Source organism: Staurois parvus, unplaced genomic scaffold (genome assembly GCF_062004578.1).
Source record: "Staurois parvus isolate SC_StPar_1 unplaced genomic scaffold, SC_StPar_1.0 ptg000192l, whole genome shotgun sequence".
Classification (NCBI taxonomy): domain Eukaryota; kingdom Metazoa; phylum Chordata; class Amphibia; order Anura; family Ranidae; genus Staurois; species Staurois parvus.
Genome location: NW_028317988.1, coordinates 2,087,501 through 2,115,082, shown reverse-complemented (window position 1 = coordinate 2,115,082; position 27,582 = coordinate 2,087,501). Strand labels below are relative to the sequence as shown.

General features: G+C 46.6%; 1 protein-coding gene and 1 long non-coding RNA gene across 3 annotated transcripts in view; both read left to right on the top strand.

The window, feature by feature from the left end:
* LOC149461752 (uncharacterized) overlaps nt 1-4,176 on the top strand; it is a 102,473-nt gene extending 98,297 nt beyond the window's left edge. Inside the window, exon 2 of the long non-coding RNA XR_016312769.1 lies at nt 3,889-4,176. This is a non-coding gene — a long non-coding RNA (uncharacterized LOC149461752). The remainder of the gene's footprint in view (nt 1-3,888) is intronic.
* A 14,704-nt stretch (nt 4,177-18,880) lies between these two features.
* The window catches only part of ATF3 (activating transcription factor 3), a 25,856-nt gene continuing 17,154 nt past the window's right edge, over nt 18,881-27,582 (top strand). Inside the window, exon 1 of one of the 2 annotated variants that reach the window (XM_089677791.1) lies at nt 18,881-19,451. In XM_089677791.1, coding sequence (XP_089533917.1) covers nt 19,441-19,451 — 11 coding nt within the window. In that variant the 5' untranslated portion in view covers nt 18,881-19,440. Of the gene's footprint in view, nt 19,452-27,224; nt 27,419-27,582 lie in introns of those variants that run through there. The other variant, XM_089677790.1, reaches the window with a different exon arrangement.

Here is a 27,582-nt window from a genome sequence, read left to right as displayed (position 1 = left end):
CACCCTTTCCCTCCCCCTTTAGGTCCTTTGCGTTCTACATTTTCTCCACTTTATCGCCTACAACCCGATGCAAGGAAAAACCCCAATCTTCTGCCTTCCAGCCTCCATTAATTCCTGCCTAACCTCGGCAACTCATATAGCCCCTTCTATAGACCTCCATCCTCCCCAGATGGAAAATACTCCATAACCATAATGTTTAGACTGAGGTTTTCTATAACCACTGGTTTACAACAATTGCTCCAGTTTCTGTACCAATTCTACCATTACATTTATGTTGTAAACTTGATACTATGCAGTGACATTGCTATGGGGGCGCGGACCGCAGACGGGTGACCCCCGCCAGAAGGGTGACACCATCCAGGGGGTAAAGCTAGGAGGAGGCAGCAACCATAACATCCCTACCGGAGGTTGATACAGCGCTTTGAGAGGACTCTTTGGGTGACACCATGGTTTACCACACCAGGTGACACCAACCCTAGTGATGCCACTGATACCATGACTGTGATTAGCAATGTGTATACTCTGTTCTTGCCCCATAGACCTGTTCTTGTAAAACAGAAAACTATGGAAAACTCAATAAAAACTATAGACAAATGGCTGAATAAATGTATGTATTTTAGTTGAATGCAATAGACTTTTTTCACCCTAGCTATATTACAGTGGTAGAGAGAAAAGCCATTGCGCACCAGATCGATCACAAACATCCACACTTATTGTACAAACTATCCACAAACATGACAAAGACAGTCCTTACCTTAGGACCACTCCCTCTAATGCATTTCAAGACAGTCCTTACCTTAGGACCTCTCCCTCTAATGCATTTCAAGACAGTCATTACCTCTCCCTCTAATGCATTTCAAGACAGTCCTTACCTCTCCCTCTAATGCATTTCACACAATCAGGGCTTAGTCATAGAGACTCTACAACTAAGCTTTGATTTGGTGAAACGCGTGATTTGATTTGGTGAAACCACCAACAATCATGGCAAAGACAGCCCCCACCTTAGGACCACCCCCCCCTCTAATGCATTTCACTCAATCAGGGCTTAGTCATAGAGACCCTACAATTAACCACTTGCCTACAGGGCACTTATACCCCCTTACTGCCCAGGCCAATTTTCAGCTTTCAGCGCTGTCGCACTTTAAATGACAATTGCGCGGTCATGCAACACTGTACCAATATGAAATTTTAATCATTTTTTGGTGGTATTTAATCACCTCGGGGGTTTTATTTTTTGCTAAACAAACCAAAAATAACTGAAAATTTTGGAAAAAAAAAAGGTTTTTTCTTAGTTTCTATTTTGTAAATAAGTGATTTTTCTCCTTCACTGATGTGCGCTGATGAGGCTGCAGTGATGGGCACTGATAGGCGGCACTGATGGGCACTGATGCGGAGGCACTGGTAGGTGGCACTGATGGGCATTGACAGGCATCACTGATGGGCACTGAAAGGCAGCACTGATATATGGCACTGATAGGCGACGCTGACTGGCACTGTTAGGTGGCACTGACTGGCACTGTTAGGCGGCACTGATAGGTGGCACTGATGTGCACTGATAGGCGGCACTGATGCGCACTGATAGGCGGCACTGACTGGCACTGATAGGTGGCACTGATTGGCAGCACTGATAGGTGGCACTGACTAACATGACGTCCTCCCAGAATGGGAGAACCGCCTTGCATCTGTCGTTTCCTTATATGTCGGGCGGGAGGTGGTTAAGCTTTGATTTGGTGAAACGCGTTAGTGGAAAAGAGTTTAATCAGTAGCAGAGAGAAAAACCACCACACCGTGGAGAGAAACATCCATATTTATTGTACAAACCACCAACAATCATGGCAGAGACAGTCCCCACCTTAGGACCCCCCCCCCTCTAATGCATTTCACGCAATCAAGGTTTAGTCATAAAGACTCTCCAAGTAAGCTCTGATTTGGTGACATGAGTAAGAGAGGGCGGTCCTAAGGTGGGCACTGCCTTTGCTATGGTTGTGGATGGTTTGTACAGTAAGTATGGACGTTTATCATTGATCTGGTGTTCAGAGGCTTTTCTCTCTATGAATGACTCACCTCCCTCATCTGGGGTTCAAGTGGTGCTGGGGAGCAGCTGCTTGTAGTGGAGAGTTCCTTCAGACTTAGGCCTCATGCACACAGGGGGTTTTTGCAGCCACCTTTAGAGTATTCAGGCATTTTTTTTTTTTTTTACTAGTTCCAAACAACCCTCCATCTTATCCTATGTGTCCATGCACACACAGACTTTTAGAAGCTTTTACACCCCGGTCACATCGATCCTGACTTTGAAAACGTCACTGTACGTTGCACCATTTCAAAGTTGGGATGTCAATGCGATTTGAGGTGCGATTTGCAAGACATCTAACACAGATGTCTATGCAAATCGCACCAAAAGTACTGCATGCACTACTTTAGAAATTGGTGCGGCTCCGACCAAGTCGGATCCGCACCTATAGGACCATTGTAATTGCAGACAATAGGGCGTGACTTGGCATACGATTTTCAAGTCGCCTGGCATGCAAATCGCATGCTAAGTCGCATCCAGTGCAACTGGGGTCTTAGTAGCAGTAGCGTATACCAGCAGGAAAAAAAAACCCAGGGCCAGTGCGTCCAGGAACAGCAGCGTTTTGGCAGAAAAAATTCTCGACGTGGCAAAACATGCCTAAACGATAGGTACATTTAGTGCTTGATCATTAAATAATTTCAATGGCCATAATAAATTATCATTCTGGTCAATGAAATGAATGAACTCCCCAGCGTTTGATGCTTGCAAACGTGCCTAAACTTATAAAAGCATCAGCAGGGGCGGACTGACCATTTGGGAACTCGGGCACTGCCCAAGGGCCCAGGGTCATTAGGGAGCCCCATGAGATGCCCCTGGTACCTTTCATAAGCTAGGGGATCATGGGGCCCCTATGTCCTCGCCCACACCCAAAAAAGCCTATGAAAAAGCCAATGAAAGGTACCAGGGGCATCTCATGGGGCCCGCTACTGACCCCGGGCCCTTGGGCAGTGCCCGAGTGCTCGAATGGTTAGTCCGCCCCTGATACAGGACCAATAGCCCATATGGACTGTGAGGGACTGCCACAACCAGGAGCATCAGATAGAAGAGGAGAGCGATGAATCCTTTTAAAGCAGTGGTCAATAAATGGCAGGCCCAGGGGCGGACTGACCATGTGGAAACTCGGGCACTGCCCGAGGGCCTGGGGTCAGTAGGGGGCCCCATGAGTTGCCCCTGGTACCTTTTTTCATAGGCTTTTTTGCGTTTGGGCAAGGACACAGGGGCCCCATGATCCCCTATTGCCCAGGGGCCCCATGATCCCCTATTGCCCGGGGGCCCCATGAGTTGTCAGTCCGCGCCTGAGCGTAAGATACTTTAATCAGTGTCAGGCGTTTTTTTTCTGCATAAAACGCTGCTGCCAGGAGGAAGACTTCTAGGAGAGTTTTTATTAACGTCCTGTGTGCATGAGGCCTTATGTAGCAAATGTGTTAAAGCTTTGTGGGCTGGGCTGAGCCTATTACCTTCAGTCTATCAACAGACATTTAGTAATTGGCTTTTACTGAAAGCAACATACTCTTTCGCTGGCTTATCTTGCATTTGATTTTCTTGCAGCAGTTGTTTAACAGGGATGCTGACTGCACTTCCTGCAATAAATGGTGCCACTACTAGAGAGCACCACTACATATATGGTATACGGAAGTCAGCAAATAAAAATTTGGACAAAAAAAAAATTTTTAAATAGTTTTTTTTTAGGTAACCATTGACTATAATAACACATACTCCCTGATTATGAATGGTAGTATATTGTACCTTTATAAGTCTTTATGTAACACTTCACAGACTGACTTTGATGTTCAGTATTTGTTGTTTTGTGCTTTCAGGCAGCTGAAGCCCATCAGAGTGAAGAAGTTATTCATGTGAATGCGATTTGGGATTAGGACAGGTGAGGGAGGAATATAACCGCAGGGTGTCGAGAAGGAATTTATACTATGAAGAAATCCACATCAGTGAAAGCCAACTTAAAGAGACAGTCCCACCGAGCTGTGGATACAGTCAAAGGATAAGTTCATCTTTGTAGTTTTCTTTTAGATTTAGTGGTCCCATGGGTTTTTTTTTCTGCATTTGAAAAGGAATTTATTATACAACTAATTAAAATCTATGTGATTTTATGTAGAACTGTGGTTGCCTTACTATACTTAAAGCCCAACCCCGGCAAAAAATGTTTTCCCTATGCAGTGGAGCTGTGCCCGCACTGCATGGGTTAATTGCTCATTTTCTGCTGTAAACACAGCGCCTATACTCTGGAAAATGGTGCTCCCCCACATCCAACAGTGGACTGTTCCTGATGTCTTCATGTTCACTCCGCTGTCCCCTGTTGCTGTCCCTCCTACTGGACCGCGGGGGAGACAGGAGCCAAAGAGACCTGTCTTGCGCTGGGAGGCATAGACCCACTGAATGATAAAAAAAAATAAATTGCCGGAAGTTCTGCTTTAAGAAATATTTGTACTTGCTAGCATATTTGTAGATCTAAAAAAAAAGGTAATAACCTACAATGCTAGCTTCAGTCAAAATCTCATTTTGGGGCTCTCTGAATACCCATGCAGTGACTGCATCTAATTGGATGCAGTCACTGTTCGCCAACAATTTTCCATCCAGCTCCTTTCAGTTGAAGTTAGTTGAGCCAGGTGTTACCATCTGGGCTACCCACAGCTCTAATTCAGCAGGAATCAATCAATATTCAAGCTGGGGTATGGTCAGTTTAAGGGTTTATAAAGGGGTTACATGTAACTACAAAAAAGATCAAACTTTATTTTTACTTGTAAGTTTGTTTACTCTGATGTCATGTGCAGCCAAAAGCTCATCCCTTTGATCTGCAGAGCTGAGTAAATACAAAATGAATATGTTACTTTGTATCTCTGCTCTTTGTCTGTGTCAGAGAGTCCCTTTAAACACTTCCATGCCGGGCACTTTTAACCCTTCCTGCCCAGGCCAATTTTCAGCTGTCAGCGCTGTTGCACTTTGAATGACAATTGCGCGGTCATTTTGAGACAGATAGAGCTTTCTTTTGGTAGTATTTAATCACCACTGGGATTTTTATTTTTTGCTAAACAAACTAAAAAACGCTGAAAATTTTGAAAATTACCAAAACTTTTTTTTTTAGTTTCTGTTATAAAATGTTGTAAATAAGTAATTTTTCTCCTTCACTGATGTGCGCTAATGAGGCTGCAGTGATGGGTATTGATAGGAGGCACTGATGAGCATTGACAGGCATCACTAGCGGGCATTGACAGGCATCACTGATGGGCACTGAAAGGCAGCACTCATATATGACACTGATAGGCAGCACTGATGGGCACTGTTAGGTGGCACTGATAGACGGCATTGACTGGCACTGATAGGCGGCACTGATTGGAACTGTTAGGAACTGTTAGGGAGCACAGATAAAGGGACTGACTGGCACTGATTGGCAGCACTGATAGGTGGCACTGACTGGCACTGATAGGCGGCACTGACTGGCACTGATAGGCAGCATTGAAAGGCAGCTCTGATGGGCACTGATATGTGGCATTGACAGGTGGCAATTATGGGCTCTGAAAGGTGGCACTAATGGTGGTACACTGATCAACAGATCATTGATGATCAGTGTACATGTTCCCTCTGAGGAATGCCGATTACCGGCTCTCTTCTCGCGCTGTCAGCATGAGGAGAAGACTGCTGATATCCGGCAATTCCTGTTTGCATGTGATCATCTGTGATTGGACACAACTGATCACATGATAGAGCCTACATCATCAGCTCTTTACTGCGATCGGTGATCTGCTGTCCCAGAGACACAGCACACCACCATTCGCCACCGTGCCCCTAGGAGCGCGCATGCGCAGCTCAAGTGGGAGGATGTCATATGACGACCTCCCAGAATGAGAGAACTGCTGCCCATCCATCATTTCTTTATAGGGCGTGCAGGAGGCGGTTAATGACAGCAGCTGCTGGAATAGCTTCTGTATTTACACAGCAACTCTCAGCTGTCATTTTGACAGCCAGCAATTGCTGTCAAATGCAAGGAAGAAGATGGGGGGGGGGATGGTGACAGATATGCCCCGTGTACTTTCTTTGGATATGTATAGTTTGCCCAAGGTTCACAACTGGTTGAAGCGTGACAGTTTGTGCAATGATATTTATGGATTGACTTTTAAGCATAGATTATCTCAAAGCCATATGCTACAAAAGGTAAATGCAACTATTCCATTTCGTGAACTAATTTCAATAAAATATAGTATGTTTCGAAGCAAAACATTTTTTTGTTTGTTTTGGAAAGAAGAGGGAAAGGTCATACTCCTATCAGATGTTTACTGATATCCAGGATTTTGTTAGCAAGATTTTAAAAGTAATAAAAAGTGCCTGGGACAAACTTTGTCTCAACTTTGTGTCAACTGTAGCACAGCCAATCAGCTTTCAAATTTTATGAAATCCTGACAGTTGACAATCAGAGGAAGCCTTGTATTCATTCATAAAATAAAAAGCTTCCTGTGAATGGCTGAGCAGCGCCCAAATGAATACGATTTTGTTTTGGGAGCAGGACGGGAAGTCTCTGTACTGCTGCTGATGCCACATACGTGTTATACAGTGCTGACAGCGGGAGCCTGTATTAGAGCTCATGTACACTGCAGCTCCTAAACTCATGTTCAGGAGCTGTTCAGCATTTTTTCCAGCAACCTCTGAACTCTCCCTAATGTTTTCCTATGTGTCCATGTACACATAATTGTTTAAAGTCGTTTACAGGCAGTTGAGTTTACAGTCGGTTTTTTGAACGCACCAAACTTGTGTTCAGGAGTAGATTTTACCTGCGTTTCAGGCTCCATGTACACGGGACGTTTGGAAAACTCTTCTGAATGATGGAAACTGACTGCTGGAAAACATAGGTTAAAAATGTCTGTATAGCCACATTTGCATACCACATTTATGCGCGTTTATACTCTTATTATTAGCGTTTTTTTAAGATAACCTCAGAAGACCTTCCAAAATGCCCAGAATGCACTGAAAAACAGTAAAAAATTAACAATTTCAGACGTTTTGAGAGAAATAGAGCAGAAGCAGAGAGAACAGTATTTGTTGAGATGACCTGTCTTTTCTGGTTGTATTCACTATGAACCCCATCATGACCATAATATGGCACGTTCTGCGATTTTTTTCCTTCATGCAAAACCTGGAACTGACTGCGCTGGTGTACTGGGCCCATTATTTATACATAGAAAACACTTTACATGCTTTTCTGATGACGAAAAAAGGCTCTGGACAGCATCTGGATATGGAACAGTTAAAAACACTTCTAAGCGCAAACGCTTATAAACGTGGTTAGCCGCGTTTACAAGCATTTGGCATTTGAGACGCTGATAAAATCTACTCCTGAACTCAAGTTTGGTGCATTCAAAAAAACCACTGTAAACGCAACTGCCTGTAAACATCTGTAAACGACACAGTGTACATGGACACATAGGAAAACATTAGGGAGAGTTCAGGGGCTGCTGAAAAAAACGCGGAAAAGCTCCTGAATGTAAGTTTATCAGCTGCAGTACATGAACCCTCAAACGCCAAACACTTGTAAATGCTTATAAACACGGTTAACCACGTTTACACTGTTAACTATTCCATGTCCAGATGCTGTCCAGAGCCTTTTTTCATCATCAAAAATGCATGCAAAGCGTTTTCCATGTATTCAAATGGACCCGGTACACCAGCGCAGTCAGTTCCAGGTTTTGTATGAAGGAAAAAATTGTAGAACGTGCCGCATTATGCTCATGATGGGATCCATAGTGAATACAACCAGAAAAGACGGGTCATCTCAACACATACTGCTCTCTCTGCTTCTGCTCTCTCTATTTCTCTCAAAATGTCTGAAATAATTAATGTTTTACTATTTTTCAGTGCATTCTGGGTATTTTGGAAGGTCTCCTGAGGTTATCTTTTAAAAACGCTTCTAAACGCAAACACACATAAACGCGGTATGTAAACTCGGTTAAATTGATGTTTTCGAACCTAAGTTTTAAAGCAGTCAGTTTGCATCATGCACAAGAGTTTTCGAAACGCCCCGTGTACATGAGCCCTTAGGCTCTGTTCACACCTATGCTTTGTTTAGTGCTTTTTGCAGAAATGCACTGCAGTCCATTTAACATGGTTTCCTATGGAACATGTTCACATCTATGCTTTTTTGAGCTGCTGCATTTATGGAAAGGGTCAGGGACTTTTTTAAAATCAAAAAGCAGCATTTTTGCTACAATAGAGTTCAATGGAGAATCTGCTGAAATGCATGGTAGTGCATTTTTTCTGCGATTTTGCCGCGTTTTGCATTTTGCATTTTTATTCTGCCCAGCAAAAAAAAAATTCCACTTTAAAAAAAAAACTAGCTGAACAAAAATGTGGCAAAAATGCGTGTAGAAACCGTAAAACTAACTGTGAAAAGCACTGCAAAATGGACAAAACGCAAACTGCATAGGTGTAAATGGAGCCCTAGAGACGGAAATGGCTTATTTGGACCAGCTTGACCCAAACTATTAAAGTGTAATGAAACTTGGAGTTAGACTTCAACCTTCCCCAGTATTCATAAGCCCCAGGGGCGGACTGACCATTTGGAAACTCGGGCACTGCTCAAGGGCCCGGGGTCAGTAAGGGACCCCATGAGATGCCCCTGGTACATTTTTCATAGGCTTTTTTGAGTTTGGGCAAGGACACAGGGGCCCCATGATCTCCTATTGCCCGGGGGACCCATTAGTTGTCAGTCCGCCCCTGATAAGCCCTGTATGTTTTCACAAGAAAACAATCACTAGATGACCTTTCTTTAAATACTGGCTTTGAATGTTCTCATTCTCTAATCTCCTAGCAGATTCATTGTAGTACAATGAGAACAGACACTGCTGTCCTGTGTTCCTTTATTTCTGGCTCTGAAAGGGGCATCTGCATGGAGAAAAATAAGGGGGCTGCTATCGCTGGCCTCCTCCTAAGAAGACTAGTTCCTTGGTGGTTCCAGCTTGCTCTACCACTGACCTGGAACAAGCATTGGAGAGTCAGAGAGCAGTCAGAGCTTCTGAATGGCATACTCATTCCAGGTTAACAGCTTAGAAAGTAAGGAAGCCAGTGGGTCAAAATGAGAGCCAGGCAACATGCATTTTCAGGCTGCACGGTGGCTAAATGGTTAGCACTTCCACCCAGCAGCACTAGGGTCATTGGTTTGAATCCCAACCATGGCACCACCTGCCTGGAGTTTGCATGTTCTCCCTGTGCCTGCGTGGGTTTCCTCCCACACTCCAAAGACATGCTGTAGGTTAATTGGCTCCTGTCTAAATTGGCCCTAATATGTGTATGTATGAATGTGAGTAAGGGACCTTAGACTGTACGCCCCTTGAAGGTTAGGGACTGATGTGAATGTTCAATATATATGTAAAGCACTGGATAAATTGACAGCACTATATAAGTACCTGAAATAAATAAATACATTTTAGAAGGAACTGTCTGCAATGTGAGCTTCTGTTATCTCTGTGTTTAGGTTTCTATGAAACAAATCTGGGATTAGGAAAAGCAGGTGCCGGATACGTGTATGAGATTAACCAGTTGCGAACTGCGCACTGTACATGCAGTAAATGTTGACAGTGTGGGCCTGCATGTATGTGATCCATCATCTCCCGGTAGGGGGCACATGTGCGTGCCCGCCACCCCGGCTGTGCTGTCATTCGCTACAGCACAAGCCAATTATCGATCCTGGCCATTTATGGCCAAGACCTGCTGACTGGTAGAGCAAATGACAGAAGAGAGCTCTGTGTTGGTAAACAACACAGAGCTCTCTACAGACAGCGGTGATGCACTGTTTTTTTCCCCCTACAAAGTAGGGAATAAAAACCAGCACATTGCTCAGCAAAAGCACCACACAGTAAGCACAATAAACATTGCTAGGCACCCAGTTAACCCTTTGATTGCCTCTAAATTTTAACCGCTTTCCAGCCAGTGTCATTAATACAGTGACAGCTTATACTGTATTATTTACACTGATCACTGTATTAGTGTCACTGGAGATATCAGCGGCAGTTAGTCAGTTCCCACAAAGTGTCAGTTAGTGTCAGATTGCCCTCCACACTATCACAGTCCCACTATAAGTCACTGATCACCGCCATTACTAGTATAAAAAAATAAAAATTCCAGTATATATACCATAGTTTATATATACCAAAACGCATTGACTCCTGCTACATTCAGAACAAATGGTGTATTTATATTTGTGTATATGTTAACCAGCTCTCACCTTTAGCTGCACCCGTTTTACGACTGGTGTCTGTTTCCTGAGAGAAACATCCCTCACTACTCATGTGATCCTTATCAGCTTCTAATTGGGGTGGAGTTGAATGCTCATTTGAGCATCTCCCTATAAATTTAGATCAGCTCATGGGGGAGATCTCTGATGGGGGGCACAGTCTCTGATGGGGGTGCGGCTTCAGATTGAGTGCGGCTTAGAATGAGTGCATAGAAGATGCAGTTAAACGCAGCAGTTGAACTCAGGCAGGAGAACTTAAGCAGCAGGAAGACACAACAACAGCAAGAAACTCTACTGCATGCTGGAAGACTGCAAGCAAACACCCTGGGAAACCTCTTACATGCCTGAGTCCCACTCCGTGTACCTTTATATAATACACCCCTCTTCTCCCTATCATATTACTACCCTCTGTTCCCAAATCTCATTTCTTTACCCCTCTGCTCCACCCCACAACCTGTACATCTCCCCCTCACTGCTATCATCTCCCTACTATTGCTCTCTTCACCTCCCCAAAATGCCTCTTCCACTCCTCCTTCTCATTTTCCTCTCCTCCGTTCCCAAAATCCATTCACTATATTCCTCTGCCCCTCCCAAACAATTGTATATTGTGTCCTCACTGCTTCCTTCGCCCCTCTATGGCACCCACCACCTCCTCCTATTACTCCGCTCTCCTACTGACCCCAACACCTCCACTAGTAGTTTCTCACGCTCCTGCACATCCCGCTCCCATACCACCTTTCTCACCCTTCTCCTCCTCCTAGCCGCAGGGGACATCTCCCCGAATCTTGGCCCTCCACCTCCCTCACCCGCTCAACACCCTCCCGCCTCCATGTCCTACTGCAACCCCCACAACTTAGTATCTGTCCCCCTGCTCCCTAAAATCTCCCCCCCGTTTTCATGTGCACTCCTGAATGCCCGTTTGGTGTGCAACAAGCTTACCGCCATCCACGACCTCTTTGTTTCCCGCTCCCTCAACCTCCTAGCGATCACGGAAACCTGGATCCAGCCCACTGACTCTACCTCCCCTGCTGCACTCTCCTATGGAGGTCTCACCTGGACCCACTCACCCAGGCCTAACGGTCGTAAAGGTGGTGGGGTTGGTCTGCTCCTGTCACCGCAGAGCACCTTCCGAGTCCTCCCAAACCCCCCCTCCCTATCCTTCTCCTCCTTCGAGGCCCACTGCGTCCGACTATTCTCCCTAACCCCCTTGAAGATTGCTGTGATATACCGGCCTCCTGGATCTATACCCCACTTCCTGGATGACTTCTCCTCCTGGCTACCCTTCTTCCTCTCCTCTGAGCTACCCACCATCATCCTTGGGGATTTCAACATCCCTGTCAACCTCGACAACCCAGACACAGCCCGTCTCCTCCACCTAACCTCCTCCTTTGCACTTGCACAGTGCATACAATCCACCACCCACTCTGACGGAAATATCCTGGACCTTGTCTTCTCCAACCGCTGCGCTCCCCACAACCTCACTAACACCCCCTTCCCTCTCTCTGACCACAACCTGATCACCTTCTCTATCTCCTCGTCCTCCAACGCCTACCCCTCCAAATGTCACACTACTACCAGCCGTAACCTCCGCAACCTTAACCCTGCCTCCCTCCACTCTGCAGCTGATCAACTCCACGACCGCATCCTCCCCCTGTCCTGCCCCGACTTGGCTTTGACCGCCTACAACAATGCGCTCTCAACAGCCCTTGACTCACTAGCGCCTTTAACCACACGCAACATCAGACCCCGACCGCTCCAGCCCTGGCAGACTGATCACACCAAAACCCTCAAACGACAAAGTCGTGCCCTAGAGCGACTATGGCGCAAAACCAAATCCCAACAAGCCTTCACCCGCTATAAATCTGCCTTCCGCACCTACACCTCCTCCCTCCATGCTGCCAAACAGGCCTACTTCTTGACCCTCATCAAGGCCCTCTCCTCCAATCCTCGCCAACTCTTCTCTGCCTTCAACTCTCTACTCTCTCCACCCCCACCTCCACCCAGCACCTCACTCACTGCCCTTGAGATTGCCAATCACTTCAAAAACAAGATTGACACAATTCGCAAGGACATTGCCGCAACTCACACGCCCTCTCAACCCGTCCCCTCTCACACAGCTACCCCCTTATCCCCCCTCCCCCTCGACATAACCCGCAGGGACTTCGTCGCTGCTCAAACTCTCTCCAACCCCCTTCACCCTCACTCAGCTACCCCCTCATCACCCCTCTCCCACGGCCCCACCACTGCTCTGACCTCCTCTTCCACCCCACCCTACATTCCTCATACTGAAGCTCCCCCCACACTCCGCACCTTTGACCTTACTACCATCGAGGAAGTCTCCAAGATCCTCTCTGATGCCCGCCTCACCACCTGCCCCCTCGACCCTATCCCCTCACAACTCCTACGACCTTCCTCCTCCTCCATCCTACGCTCCCTCACCCACATCTTCAATCTCTCCCTCTCCTCAGGCACTTTCCCCTCCCCTCTGAAACATGCACACATCACCCCCATACTTAAAAAGCCCTCCCTGGACCCCAATGACCCGAACAACCTCAGACCCATCTCCCTGCTCCCATTTACATCTAAACTCCTCGAGCGCCTAGTCTACACCCGCCTATGCTCTCACCTCAACGACAACAACCTCCTCGATCCCCTACAGTCCGGCTTCCATCCCCTACGGTCCGGCTTCCGTCCCCTACACTCCACCGAAACTGCCTTACTCAAACTCTCCAACGACCTGCTAACCGCCAAAGCTAATGGCCACTATTCAGTGCTCCTACTCCTTGACCTCTCTGCAGCCTTCGACACAGTCGACCACCCCCTCCTCCTTAAAAAACTACACTCCCTCGGCCTCAGAGATTCTGCTCTCTCCTGGCTCTCATCCTACCTGTCACAACGCTCCTTCAGCGTTACCTATAATGCTACCACCTCCCCCTCACTCCCCCTCTCTGTTGGGGTCCCTCAAGGCTCTGTCCTCGGGCCCCTTCTCTTCTCCATCTATACCTCCTCCCTTGGCCAACTCATACACTCTCACGGCTTCAACTACCACCTCTATGCCGACGACACACAAATCTATCTCTCAACCCCCCACCTCACCCCCTTGGTCTCGGCCCGAATCACACACCTACTGAGCGACATATCAGACTGGATGTCGCTCCACTTCCTTAAATTGAACCTCTCCAAAACCGAGTTTCTTGTCTTCCCCCCAACCCAGACACCACCCCCCATTGATTTCTCTGTCACATCCAACAACGCTACCATCAAACCCGCCCTGCAGGCCAGAGTACTGGGTGTCATTCTGGACTCCAACCTATCCTTCCAGCCCCAAGTCCAATCTTTAACAAACTCGTGCAGACTCCACCTCCGCAACATCGCCAAAATCTGCACGTTCCTAACCCCAGAAACCACTAAACAGCTCATCCACTCCCTCATCATATCACGACTCGACTACTGCAACTCCCTCCTCATTGGCCTGCCTCACCGCTGGCTATCCCCGCTTCAGTCCATCCTGAATACGGCTGCCAGACTCATTCACCTTTCCAACCGCTCTGTCTCCGCCACCCCCCTCTGCCAATCCCTCCACTGGCTTCCGATTGCGCAACGGATCAAATTCAAAATCCTAACGCTGACGTACAAAGCTGTCCACCATGCTGCCCCAAACTACATCACTGACCTAATATCCAAGTACCGCCCAGCACGCACACTCCGCTCCTCACAAGACCTCCTTCTCTCTAGTTCCCTGGTCTCCTCCTCCCATGCCCGCCTCCAGGACTTCTCCAGGGTGTCACCCATCCTCTGGAACTCCCTGCCCCAACCCATCAGATTATCACCTACTCTCCTCTCCTTTAGGCGCACCCTGAAAACCCATCTCTTTAGGGAAGCCTACCCCACCCCCTGCTAACTTGCCGACCTCCTCCACTCTTCCTACCACTCCATCCCCCACAGCTATCTCCTCATGTGCCACCACCCCCTCCCTCCTAGATTGTAAGCTCGAAAGAGCAGGGCCCTCGATCCCCTCATGTTTTGCATTGTATTGGTATTGTTCTGTCACATGTTCTGTCCCCCTTTGTAATGTACAGCGCTGAGCGAACTATTGGCGCTTTATAAATACTGTATAATAATAATAATAATAATAGTTTGTAGACGCTATCACTTTCATACAAATCAATTAATAATCTTAATAAATCCTGAATAATAATATACACTTATTGGGATTTTTTTTAACCAAAGACATGTAGCAGAATACATTTTGGACTAACTTTATACAGAAAGTTGACTTTTATTTTTCTATTGGATATGTTTTATAGCAGAACTTAAAAAAAATATATATTTTTTTAAATGATCAGTATTTTTTTGTTTAGTAAATAAAAAAATTAAAAACCCAGAGATGATCAAATACCACCAAAAGAAAGCTCTATTTGTGTGAAAAAAAAACTATATAAATGTTATTTGGGTACAGCGTTGCATGACTGTGCAATTGCCAGTTAAAGTAATGCAGTGTCGAAGAGCAAAAAACAGACTGTTCGTGAAGGGTAGTAAATCTTCCAGAGCTAAAGTAGATAAACATGTACGCCATGATATCATTGCCTTAAACCCCTAGATAAGGACTTCTGTCCCCCACACACTTCAATGTGAAAGTGGAAGTTTATCAGCATCTGAACTCTGGCACATCCCCTTCTCTTCTCTCTGGCCAATAGCATTACAGAAAGGGTGTGCCACAGGGATGACTTTAGAGCTGGAAGTCAGTGTTTGCATGCTGAGCATCTCAAGTCTGGAGAATCCCTGGGTGCAATGAAGGATAAGGGAAGGTATGTGTGAACAGCTCTCACTACCTTGTCTGAACACACTTGTATGTTCCTGTGCATTGCTTTATTGCACATATTAATGTGCGTTGCATTAAGCCAGCTCATTCAATTTCAAGGAGCTGCCAACACCCAAAAAGAGACTAAAAAAATGGACATACAACATTTTTTCTGATAGATCATCCACAACTTTTGGTAGTGCGTTACCATGTGTTGCAGGCTTCTGCAACTCATTTGGGACAGAGCTGTATTGCCTTAGTGCATTAGGATGCCATTAAAATAAATGGCACTGTACACGCAGTAAATGTTGACAGTGTGGGCCTGCATATATGTGATCCATCATCTCCCGGTAGGGGGCACACGTGCGTGCCCGCCACCCCGGCTGTGCTGTCATTCGCTACAGCACAAGCCAATTATCGATCCTGGCCATTTATGGCCAAGACCTGCTGACTGGTAGAGCAAATGACAGAAGAGAGCTCTGTGTTGGTAAACAACACAGAGCTCTCTACAGACAGCGGATGCAACGCATGCAATGACCTTTGCAGTAACATGCACATTAATGTGTGCGTTACTGCAATGCACTGTAGTGCAAAAGCGTGTATCAGCCCATAAAGTGAACAGCATGTACCGTATACTTAGTGGCATCTTCATAATCTTCTCCACCAGCTGTTTCTAGAGCTGGATATACATAATGTGAATTTTGGCCAGTATCTGATGTGGGTGGCCCTGTCACCACCCTTTTGCTCGACATTCTTTGTTTGAAGAATTGAAGGAGCTGGATGAAAAACTGTTGTCCTGTCAGATGCAGCTGCTGTTTGGGTATTCTGATTGGTGCTGACTGTCAGAATATTATAGCCGCAGTGGGAGATTCATCCATTGGTGCTGTATAATATAGATGGAGGAATCTGTTTGATTTTTCTCATTCAGCCTGAAGGCTGAGCAAAAGAAATCTATTTGTACATGGCCAACCTAAAGTAAAACTCAAGCCAAAACCTTTTTTTTTTCATTTTGGATAGTTGAACGGCTAGGTTCACATCTATGCAGGTTGTGTTTGAGCCATTTCTGCATTGCGTTTTGCACTTGCCTTTTTCCCCCATTTTTGATGCGTTTTGCAGGTTTTTTCATTTTTTTTCTTGTTGCTAGGCAGATTTAAAATGCATCAAAAGCATTGCAAAAACGCAGCAAAAACTTGCAGCGTTTCCATTAAAGTCTATAGAAACAAAAATACAGCTTTTTGCATTAAAAAAACCCTGACCCTTTCCAAAAAATGCACCGGGTGAAAACGCACAGGTGTGAACATGTCCCATAGGAAATCATGTTAAATGGACTGTACTGCGTTTCTGAAAAACGCAAAACGGTGCAAAAAATGCTTAGGTGTGAAACTAGGGGAAAAGAGGGTTATAATCCCTGTCAGGTTTGTACTATTTCTATCTATTGGGGAATGGGGTGATTTCCCTAAAACGTCCCGTCCCTTAAACCAGCCATAGATTAATCGAATCTCAGCTGGTTTCAGCAGGGAGCAGCTGAGTTTCAATCGATCTATGGGCAGGATGGTTGTACTGAAGTCGATTCATCGACCTCAGTACAAACAGCCTGTCGGATTTTTCGGATGCGATTACTGCTGGCGGCTATAGATCCTATCAATAATCATTGTGTTTTGCAGGCCAAAACAGGCTCCCTGCCTGCATAACACAATAGCTCCATGGGAGGGATTCCCCCACCAACACTGACTGTGTTAATGGGGGATTTGAGCAATTTTATTTCCTGCAACCCGTGTTTACTGGAAAGAAAATGGAATAATCTATGGCCTTATCCACAACAGGAAGTGAGCGATAACCCCTCCAAAGGGAAGGAAATCCCTACTTGTCATCAGAACTAATGTTGCGACTTTAAGATTTCCCCTCTATCCCTGTTTTAGTGACTGCGACGGAAGCGTAGGCAGGACAGAACACACAAAGAAGATGGTAAACACACAAAGCTTTATTGAACTATGGAAGGCACTCAATCAGGGTAGGAAGGTAGCGTCCAGGTACCCAAAAAGGGGAGGAGCCCAAAATAATTGTAATCTGGCCCATGATAGGGCAATCTAGGTAGCGATGGCCTAAGCACTCAGGGGGGCAGTCCAGGTAGCAATAATCCGGGCACTCAGGGGGGCAGTCCAGGTAGCAATAATCCGGGCACTCAATGGGGCAGTTCAGGTAGCAATAATCCGGGCACTCAGGGGGGCAGTCCAGGTAGCAATAATCCGGGCACTCAGGGGGGCAGTCCAGGTAGCAATAATCTGGGCACTCAATGGGGCAGTTCAGGTAGCAATAATCCAGGCACTCAATGGGGCAGTTCAGGTAGCAATAATCCGGGCACTCAATGGGGCAGTTCAGGCAAGGGTAATCTGGGCACACAATAGGGACAGTTCATGGCCCTCTGCAACATGCGGCTTGTAGGGACACTCACGGTAGGCGGCTTGCAGACACTTAGCAGCAGGTGGCTTCTAGGGACACTCACGGTAGGCAGCTTGCAGACGCTCAGCAATAGGTGGCTTCTAAGGACACTCGATCAGTAGGCAGGGATTCTCACAGGGCTCAGCTTTCCAGGGACAACAGCAGGCTCACGGGGACACAGCGGGGTCTTGGCTGTGGGGTTTGACCTCAGCTCAGACCTCACTCACCTTTCCAGGGACAAAGCGGTCAGCAGACTGGGATTCTCACGGGGCTCAGCTTTCCAGGGACAACAGCAGGCTCACAGGGACTCAGTGGTGTCTTGGCTGTGGGGTCTGACCTAAGCTCAGACCTCACACAGCTTTCCAGCGACAATAGTGACAGCAGGCAGGAGTAACCTCTAGGGACACTGCAACAGCAGGCAGGAGTAACCTCTAGGGACACTGCAACAGCAGGCAGGAGTAACCTCTAGGGACACAGCAACAGCAGGCAGGAGTAACCTCTAAGGACACAGCAACAGCAGGCAGGAGTAACCTCTAGGGACCCAGCGACAGCAGGCAGGAGTAACCTCTAGGGACCCAGCGGATCAGCAGAGCACTCAGCGGGGTCTGGCTGTGGGGGTCTGGTCTCAGCTCAGACCCTGCACAGTACCCTGTCCCAAGTGGGGGACAAACAGCCCCATGTTGGGTCCCGGGCCGGCCTTCTTAAGCCGTTGCAGGATGCTTCCCAGGTGCCCCGGCAATGACCGGCCCAGCGTCGGGTTGCAAGGGCAACGAGGCACGCCCCCCTCGCTCGGGCCACGCTCAGGGAGCACGGCCTTTGTCTCCGGAGGGCGCAGAGCGCGGGAAGCCTCGTGCCCGCGCTCTGCGCCCGCAGAGGGGGCACGTAGAGACAGCTCGGCGGCACTGCGTAGGGGATTCTTGGTGGGGGCGCGCGAGAGGCGCTAACCGCACCACAGGGGCCACTTCCTCTCATCCTGCACAGCCTGTGTTCAAAGGCTGCGGCAGGATAAGAGAACTCGGCAAGGAGGGAGGGAGGGGGGAGGTGACAGCAGAGGGGTGAGCTGACAACAGGCCGGGGGACAGCAGGCACAGGGGGGTGGGGGAGGCACGGGCACTCCGTGACAGTGACAATTAAAGATTTAGGATTTTCTTTCTCTTTTGGTGTCAGTCACCAGGACAAATAGAGAGGCAAAATCTTTCTAAAGGGGACACTGACAGGAATAAAACTCACAGTTGTTCTAATCTATCTCCACTCTATCCAAATCTAAAAAAAAAAGTTTTTCCTTTAGTTATACTTGAAGCAGACTGAACAGCTTTATTATGCAAATTTAGACTTTTTAACAAAAGTCAGCAGCTAAGCCCCCTTCTCCATCTCTAACTGTTCCTGACAGCTGATATATTCCTGCTGCAGTGCAGACTGTAGGGACTCAGGACTGTCATAGGAAGACTAAATACATCTCTGACACTTGAGTTGTGATTGACAGCCTGGATCTATGAGATGTACATTGCCCAATCGGGTATTAACTGGGTATGTGGGGACAGACTGGAGCAGATTTTTTTCTTTATTTACTTATTATAGACTGGTAAGTAGTTTATGAGCTGTATAGTTTATATTTGTCAGGGGTTTCTGTATCACTGGAAATTGAAAGGAGTGCCTGCTCCGGAACCCCCAGGGTCTCTGTGTTCCCATTCTACATTCCATCTGGTCACCTGCTTACAAATGACGGATAAAAGCCAAGCAAGTGGCAAGAGGGATTCTTTAGGGATCATTTAAATGAAGTCCCATTTGTCACGCCTGGTACACCTTTCCAAGAATAATTCATAAATCCTAAATAAAACATATTGATCTTGCAGGCATTAGCAGCTGTGGACTTCCCGGTGGCGGATCTTCAGAGCTATGCTTTGTGGGTATGTATAGCTGCACATCCCAGGTGCCTAACTGTTCTCCCATTGATATGGCATATCATAGATTACAGAAGATTCAGGTTACAAGTAAATCCAATCAGATTATGGCAAGTGCTGTCCAGGCAACACTGAAGCAGCTAAAGTCACCAAGTCCATTCCATTTACCTTAGGCTAGGTTCACAGCTAGCATTTCGTGAACATGCGTTTTTGTGCACTTTTTTTTTTTCGCATGCTTTCCTGCAACATGCATAGAGCAGCCCAATAACTTCAGTGGGCTACCCAATGTGTGACAAATGTGCCATTAGATTAATGCGTTTTTTAACTGCGCATTTTGACATGCTTGAAAACACGCCTCTGCTCGCTGCATTTGGGGTGCCTTTAACAATGAATGGCACCACAAGCGTGACGTGTGTTTTTCACGTGTACCATGAATGCATGTAATCACGGAATGCTCAGGTGTGAATGCAATCCCTCATGTTTTATAATCCTTTATTCAGCAGGCTTTTCATAGTGTTCTCGGGTAGAACTGCAGCCTCTCATCACAATATTACATGATGGGCAATATTTGTCTGATGTATACAGAGGGAGGTGGCTTTATTCTAGAAAGTTCTGGTCTCAGAACTTTCAGAGAAAAGTAGTCAATTGGTAGCACAGTGGCTAAATGGCAGTACTAGGGTCGTTGGTTCGAATCCCAACCACAGTACCACCTGCCTGGAGTTTGCATGTTCTCCCTGTGCCTGCGTGGGTTTTCTCTAGGTACTCCGGTTTCCTCCCACACTCCAAAGACATGCTGGTAGGTAAACTGGCACCTGTCTAAATTGGCCTTAGTATATGAATGGGAGTTAGGGACCTCAGATTGTACACCCCTTGAGGGTTAGGGACTGATGTGAATGTACAATATATATATGTAAAGCGCTGCGTAAATTGACAGCGCTATATAAGTACCTGAAATAATATAAAGTCAGAGGCGGGATGACAACCCAGAAGCGGGACCCTTCAAAGGCAAGTTGGCCATCACAGCTCCCACTGTTTAATCCGGAGAGGTTTCTTAAAGCCTAAGTTTAGTTATTTTTTTTGTAAACATCAGCACAAGGGACATTACTTACATTTAATTAGAAGGGTCACTTGTGCTGCTGCCATCTGTCCTAGTTGCAATCTTCTGTCCTCTGAACCCTCTGCCATCCCTCCAGACCCCTGCAGCAGTATTTTCCAGGATTAGTACAGCCGCTGGATCTGTGATAGGCATATGACAAGAGTTCCGACTATGCCTCCCCATTCCACCCCCTCCTCCATTCATAGAAGCTGTACTTTAGCATCCATCAATGAAAAAACACACTATGAATGCAGATGAATGAAAGGCCCGCTTACTCCATCCATTGACAGATGCTATAATATAGCTTCTATAATTGGAGGGGGGGCAGAAGGGGCTGGCATAGTGAATATGAGTGCATATGACAGGTCCAGTGGCTGTATTAACCCTTGCAGCACTCAAAGATTACTGGTTGGGGGTGGGGGGTGGGGTCAGAGAACTGAAGATTTCAACTAGGACAGCCAACACTATGTAAGTACCATCCCTTGTGCTGATTAAAAAAAAAATAGCTATACCTAGGCTTTAATGTTTTTGGGGTTGCAGTGCTTTAAAATGTACTTGAAGAAGAATTAAAAAAAAAAGTAGTATCAGTTGAGGGCGCTCCTCCTTCTAAGCCAGGCATGTCCAAAGTGTGGCCCGCGGGCCATTTACGGCCCGGGGGTCGGTTTAATACGGCCCTCCAACAGCCCTCCCTGCTCTGTGTAATGTGGCCCTCCCACGGCCCTCCCTTCTATGGCAGACAATCTTCTGCTTGAGAGCAGAGGGCAGTGCGCATGCCTGACTGCGGCGCGTTCTCCCTGGTCTGTGTAAATGCGGCTGTCGCACGGCCCTCCCTTCTGTGGCAGACAGTCTTCTGCTTGAGAGCAGTGCGCATGCATGACTGCGCCACGCTGGGAGCGACAGAGGGTGGTGACGTCAGGGCCGGGCTTCCAGCGTGAAGTGTGTTTCTCTTCCCCTCCCGGCTGCCGAGCAGAGACTTCAGCTCCAGCTACCTTTTTCACCCTTCACATTAGTGCAGGTAAGTTTTTTTTTTAACTTATTTTCAATACATTGTGAAAACTCAGCTGTCAGTTGATCTTAATGTTATGAAATGAAAAGTATGTCGTTTGCAATTAACTTGGCATAAAATAATTTATTTGCATTTAATTGTAATGGTTCAAAGAATGTTCGGAAAAATGTTCGGCCCTCCACCATGTTCACTTCATCCAATCTGGCCCTCTTTGAAAAAAGTTTGGACACCCCTGTTCTAAGCAAATCACAGTTGAGCAGGTTAAGGAAAAAAAATATTCTAAGTTCAGACATTGAGACAAATACAATGGGGAGAAGTGGCTAAAAGTGGAGCACATCTTCAGCTTGTTCAGTTAAAGTGTTAGTCCACCTTTACAGAAAAAATGTAAAAGTGAATGAATAACAGACACCCTGATCACCCCTCTGGTTGCCACTGTACTTACCTCAAGGGTTGCCAAGCCGCCAGCACTCCCGTAGCCAGCCCAGCAGTCCAGGGATGTGAGATCTCTGCTTTTCTCCCTGTAGTGCTTCAGGGAAGGGCGAGATCAATTTATTGTGATGTTGCTGGCCAATCAGAATTGATTTTGTTCGTCCTGGAAGTGCCGCATAGAGTAGAGCGGAGATTTCAAATCCCCGGACCATTGGACAAGTCAGCAACCCTGGAGGTAAGTACAGCAGGGACTGGGGGTGTGGGGTGTTAATTTGCCTTTACATTTTTTCTGTAAAAGGTGAATTAACCCTTTACGTTTTGTATATCAAAGTTAGAAGCTGATTGGTTGCCCTGCACAGCTGCTTCAGATTCTGTCGGCTCCAATCTTAGTAAATCCCCCTGACTTTATTAGGATTGTATTTAGAATTCTAAATCTAACTCTGTTGCTAGGAACTAGAAAATAAAGTTCAGATCCTTAAAACAAAGAAGAGTGTTGTATATAAAGCTATTTCAGTCGGCAATATACTTTATATAAATTATACTGACACACAGGGGCGGACTGACCATTTGGAAACTCGGGCACAGCCCGAGGGCCCGGGGTCAGTAGGGGGCCCCATGAGATGCCCCTGGTACCTTTTTCATAGGCTTTTTTGAGTTTGAGCAAGGACACAGGGGCCCCATGATCCCCTATTGCCCGGGGGCCCCATGAGTTGTCAGTTCGCCCCTGGCAAGGACACGGGCCCCATGATCCCCTATTGCCCGGGGGCCCCATGAGTTGTCAGTTCGCCCCTGCTGACACATGCATATAGGTGCATACAGTATATATATATTAGTGTATGTTTGAGTCAAATATCAGCCGTTCGTATGTTCGGTGAACAGTAAGGGCATTCGGCAGGCTGTTCACTCGCCGCGCCCCACAATACACTGTGCCCTGATAGGGGCAGCTGTCAGACGGCAGGAGCCAGTGTCGAGAGCAGTGTTTTTTTTTTTTTTTTCTTTTTTTGGGTTGGCTGTGGCAGCGGGCATCATGATGACTGAAGTTGGATCTACTTTGGGGGAGATCATTTTTTTAATTTTTGTTTTGTCAAAGTTGTCAAAGACTGTCTCCTGTCATTTTTCCACTACATTTTTTTTTTGTGAATGGGTAGCGGTACCATGTACCCCATACTCATTCACATAGGGGAGTGGGATCTGGGGGCACCCTTGGGGCCCTTGTCCCCATCAACATGGAGCCCCCCTGCCCCAAAGCACCCCCCCATGTTGAGGGCATGTGGCCTGGTATGGTTCGGGGGGGGGTGCTCGTCCCCCCCCTTTCTTGACCTGCTGGGCTGCATACTCAGATAAGGGTCTGGTTTGGTTTCTTGGGGGGACCCTCACGTGATTTATAGAAAACTTTTTGGCATGGAGGTTAACCTCAAAATCCATACCAAACCTAAAAGGCTTTCTATGGATGGGGGGGGGGGGGCACTCGTTTTTTAAAATAAAGTTTTATTTGCTGGGTAATGCCAGCTGAAACAATAATGGATGTTTTTAGTAGCTGTGTGGTATCTTACCACATATTCAGATAAGGTACGATACTGCTTAGTGAATTGTGCCCTCTGTTCAAAGTTCGCAGTCGAACTTTCGTTATGTTCGAGTGTTTGACTGCAAACCGAACAGGGGATGTTCGGCCCATCACTAATATATATATATATATATATATATATATATATATATATATATTAAATTGCACACATACATATATTGTAAAACAGATTATGGGCTAGAATTTCATGTACAATCTGCAGAAGTGCACTCTAGCCCCCTAGTGGTAGCTATGTAGAAGTCCATCCATTTCTATACATACAGTACACCCAGACAATCACTTATTGCGCTCCCTGGGGGAGATGTGCTTCAGAGGACATATTAATGGTAATTTATAGACAGCGCGGACGGCCATGCACGAGTGTGAGTCATACAGTTATACTGGTAATAGTTACAGTAGCTGTTTAATAGCTTGTCTGGTTACAGGCTTTCCCTGCTCACACCGAATCCCATCTTATGTAATGATTTTGCAGCATGATACTAGCCTGGGGTGTGAAGGTTTTAAAGCTGATGTAATACAATTTTTTATGCTGAACTCAAGACAAATGTTAAAAAAATCTTATTTTAATATATTATTTATCTTGCATTCATTTCCAAGGAAAAAAATGTATTTTTAGATACAGCTAGTACAACAACCCGCACCTGTCCTTATATAATGTTTTCATGACCTTCAGTGTAGCAGAATACGAATGGCTGGTTTTGGGCTGTATAGGAGCTCAAAGGGTTCTGATCTCGCCTCTGATTGCACACTTGAGACCGCACTCGCCTCTGATTGCACACTTGAGACCGCACTCGCCTCTGATCACACACTTGAGACCGCGCTCACCTATGATCGCATTCTTGAGACTGTGATCACCTCTGATCCCACACTTGAGACTGCGCTTGCCTCTGATCCCACACTTGAAACCGCGCTCGCCTCTGATCCCACACTTGACAGCATGCTCGCCTATGATCGCACACTTGAGACCGCGCTCGCCTCTGATCGCACACTTGAGACCGGTCTCACCTCTGGTCCCACACTTAAGAATTTGAAGAGGAACTCCGACCACAGAGCACCACATCACAGAGGTGGGAATGCTTTGAGGAAAGGTTCACACCTGGTGGGAACATGCACAAAATCATACACTTTCCCAACACGCACAGAAGCGTACTACCCTTTAGAACAAGCGGGGGGGGGGGGGGGGGGCATTATTTGTCATTGGCACCCAAACGCATCTGCTAACGTATGTTTCCACATGCGATAAGCTGCATCGTGTTGCAGCACCATGCAGTGTGTTTTTGGAACAGGGTCGGTGACTTTACTTTTCTGTGTTTCTGGCCCGTAGAGCAGCCCATTGAAATAAATAGGCTGCCTACATGCGACGTGCGGGCATGTGCGGAAATTGCGCACATGCTCGCTTGCACCTGCATGTGTGAGCCTACTCTAAGAACATTAAAAAAGAACACTCACAAGTGTTTTAAAGTGGTTGTAGACCTCAGACATGAAATATGAACAAAGCATATCCAGCTATAGTGCGTACTTGTCTCAATACAGAGCACTAAGTTTAATTTCTGTCTGCTGCCTTGTTCTTCCTCTGCTATCAGCATGAATTACTTCTGACAAGTTTTCTTGACACCAAAAGAAAAAGGGTGACAGGGGAGGGACCTCTAGCAGAGTGACATCCTCAGCTCTTCTCCTGGGTGCTGTGTAGAGGGGGGGGGGTGTCCCTTCCCTCCAATCAGCTCTCAGAGCTCTCCTAACTGAGCTCTGTAGTGTGTAATTTCAGCTCTCCGCCCACTTTTTCCTGAACTCTCAGACAAGCTTTATAAATTCTGGACTTTAAATGGATGTATAAAAGGGATGGTTCAGAGAAACAGGTACAACTTATTTAGGAGGATTTGTTCCATCTCTGTGTATCGCTTGAGGCCAGTCACTTCACTGGGTATGGGTAAAGGTTTACAACCACTTTATATGTTAGTCCTTGTCCATTGTCCACAGCCCTATATGTCTGCCAGGCACTGAGCAGTCGATCTATTTATTTTCCGATCGATCCCTCCTGATAGGAATAAGCAATCTATAGTCAATAACACAATTGATCGATATGACACACACAGGTAGGTGGATTTTGATCAATAGTTGGTGGACATTCATGCTTGAATTGTATTATCCGATTAAGTGATCGAATTGGAAAACAATTGGATACAACCAGGGGCAGACTGACAACTCATGGGGCCCCCGGGCAATAGGGGATCATGGGGCCCCTGTGTCCTTGCCCAAACTCAAATAAGCCTATGAAAAAAGTACCAGGGGCATTTCATGGGACCCCACTGACCCCGGGCCCTTGGGCAGTGGCCGAGTTTCCAAATGGTCAGTCCGCCCCTGGATACATCTTCCCTTCCAATCAGTTTAGATCAGATTCGATCAAACTGAGTCGATCGGCCAAGGCGAAAATTATTGATCGCGCTGCAACAATTGTCAGCACTGAGATGCCTTGCTTGTGAAGTTGATCCTATTTTACCCAAAACAGAGATGTGATCAGTAAGCTACAGTTGTATCTTCCAGCTGTTGATCGAAATCCACTTCCTCATAGGTGTCACATCCATCAGTTGTGTTGTCCTCTATAGATTATTCCTTTTGGGAGTGATTGGAAAAAGAAATTGATCGTTTATCAAAACGTGTATGGCCGCCGTAACTCTGATCAGGGTCTGGCAGGGACTTTTCCAGGGACAAGGGATATTCTTTAAATACTTCTGAATGTTTTTTTTTACTACCTTTTAATAAATAATTAAATTTTATAGAGATCTAGTAATATGTAGATATCAGGGGCGGACTGACCATTTGGAAACTCGGGAACTGCCCGAGGGCACGGGGTCAGTAGTGGGCCCCATGAGATGTCTCTTTCATAGGCTTTTTTTTAGTTTGGGCAAGGGCACAGGGGCCCCATCATCCCCTATTGCTCGGGGGCCCCATGAGTTGTCAGTCCACCCCTGGTAGATATTATTAATAGTATATCTTTTATAATGTTCCAGATATATCAATTATATTTGTTAGTTTTATACCTTTAATAAATAATTGAACTCATTTTACAGATCATTTTATATACATTATTTTAATACATTTCATTAATAATTACGTTACAGATGTATGAATATATTATCATTAGGAATTGTATACATTTACATTTTAATTGTACAGATGTATCTATAAATATTACTAGATCTGTATCTTGAATACATTTTTACAGATACACATTTATATATATATATATATATCATTTGTTACACCTTTAAAAAAAATAACTAGAAAAGCTGATACGGCGGAGGAGAGCAGAGACTGATCGGACGCAGCACAGCGCAGGATTGCGCTCACTCCGGCGCTGCGCTCTGTCACCCCCAGGCGGCCGGTTGCCGGGTAACAGCGAAGAAACATGAAAACATTGGCGCAGCGCTCTCGGGCTCCTCCCAGCGCTCACATGCCAGCCGCCTGCGGTCATGAGACCGGCTTGGGCTGCATTGGCTCATAGGGAAGACTCGCAGGAGTTAACCCGAGTCCTCGCCCTAGCCCTGTTATGGAGAGAGGCTTCCCCCTTCAAGCCTCGCCCCCTTTTTCATCATCGTTACCATCATCACTGGGGCCCCTCCTCTCCCTCCTCCCTCTGGTCCCCCCCTTGCATCACCGGCCGGGGCTGCTATAAATAACATGACGTCAGGCGCACCGCATTCCAGAACGGCCCCTCCACTATATAAAGAGGTGATGCAACTCCGAGGGCAGGAGAGGAAGAGAGTGAGAGGGCAGCGGAGCGGGCGGAGTGCGGGCTGCTCGGAGCCGACCCTTTGTCTGGCGTTCTTCCCTCACCGCGGAGTCCTGACAGGCGCCAGGTAAGAGGGGGGCCCCGGCTCTGTGGTGAGGGATCTCGGTGTCTTCTTCACTCACCAAACTTTTCCCAGCACTTTCTCCAGCTGTTAGGAGTCCCCGGCTGACCCCCCAATTCCCGTCCGGAACAATGGAGCCCGACCATACTTTATAACAACTTTTCCAGCTG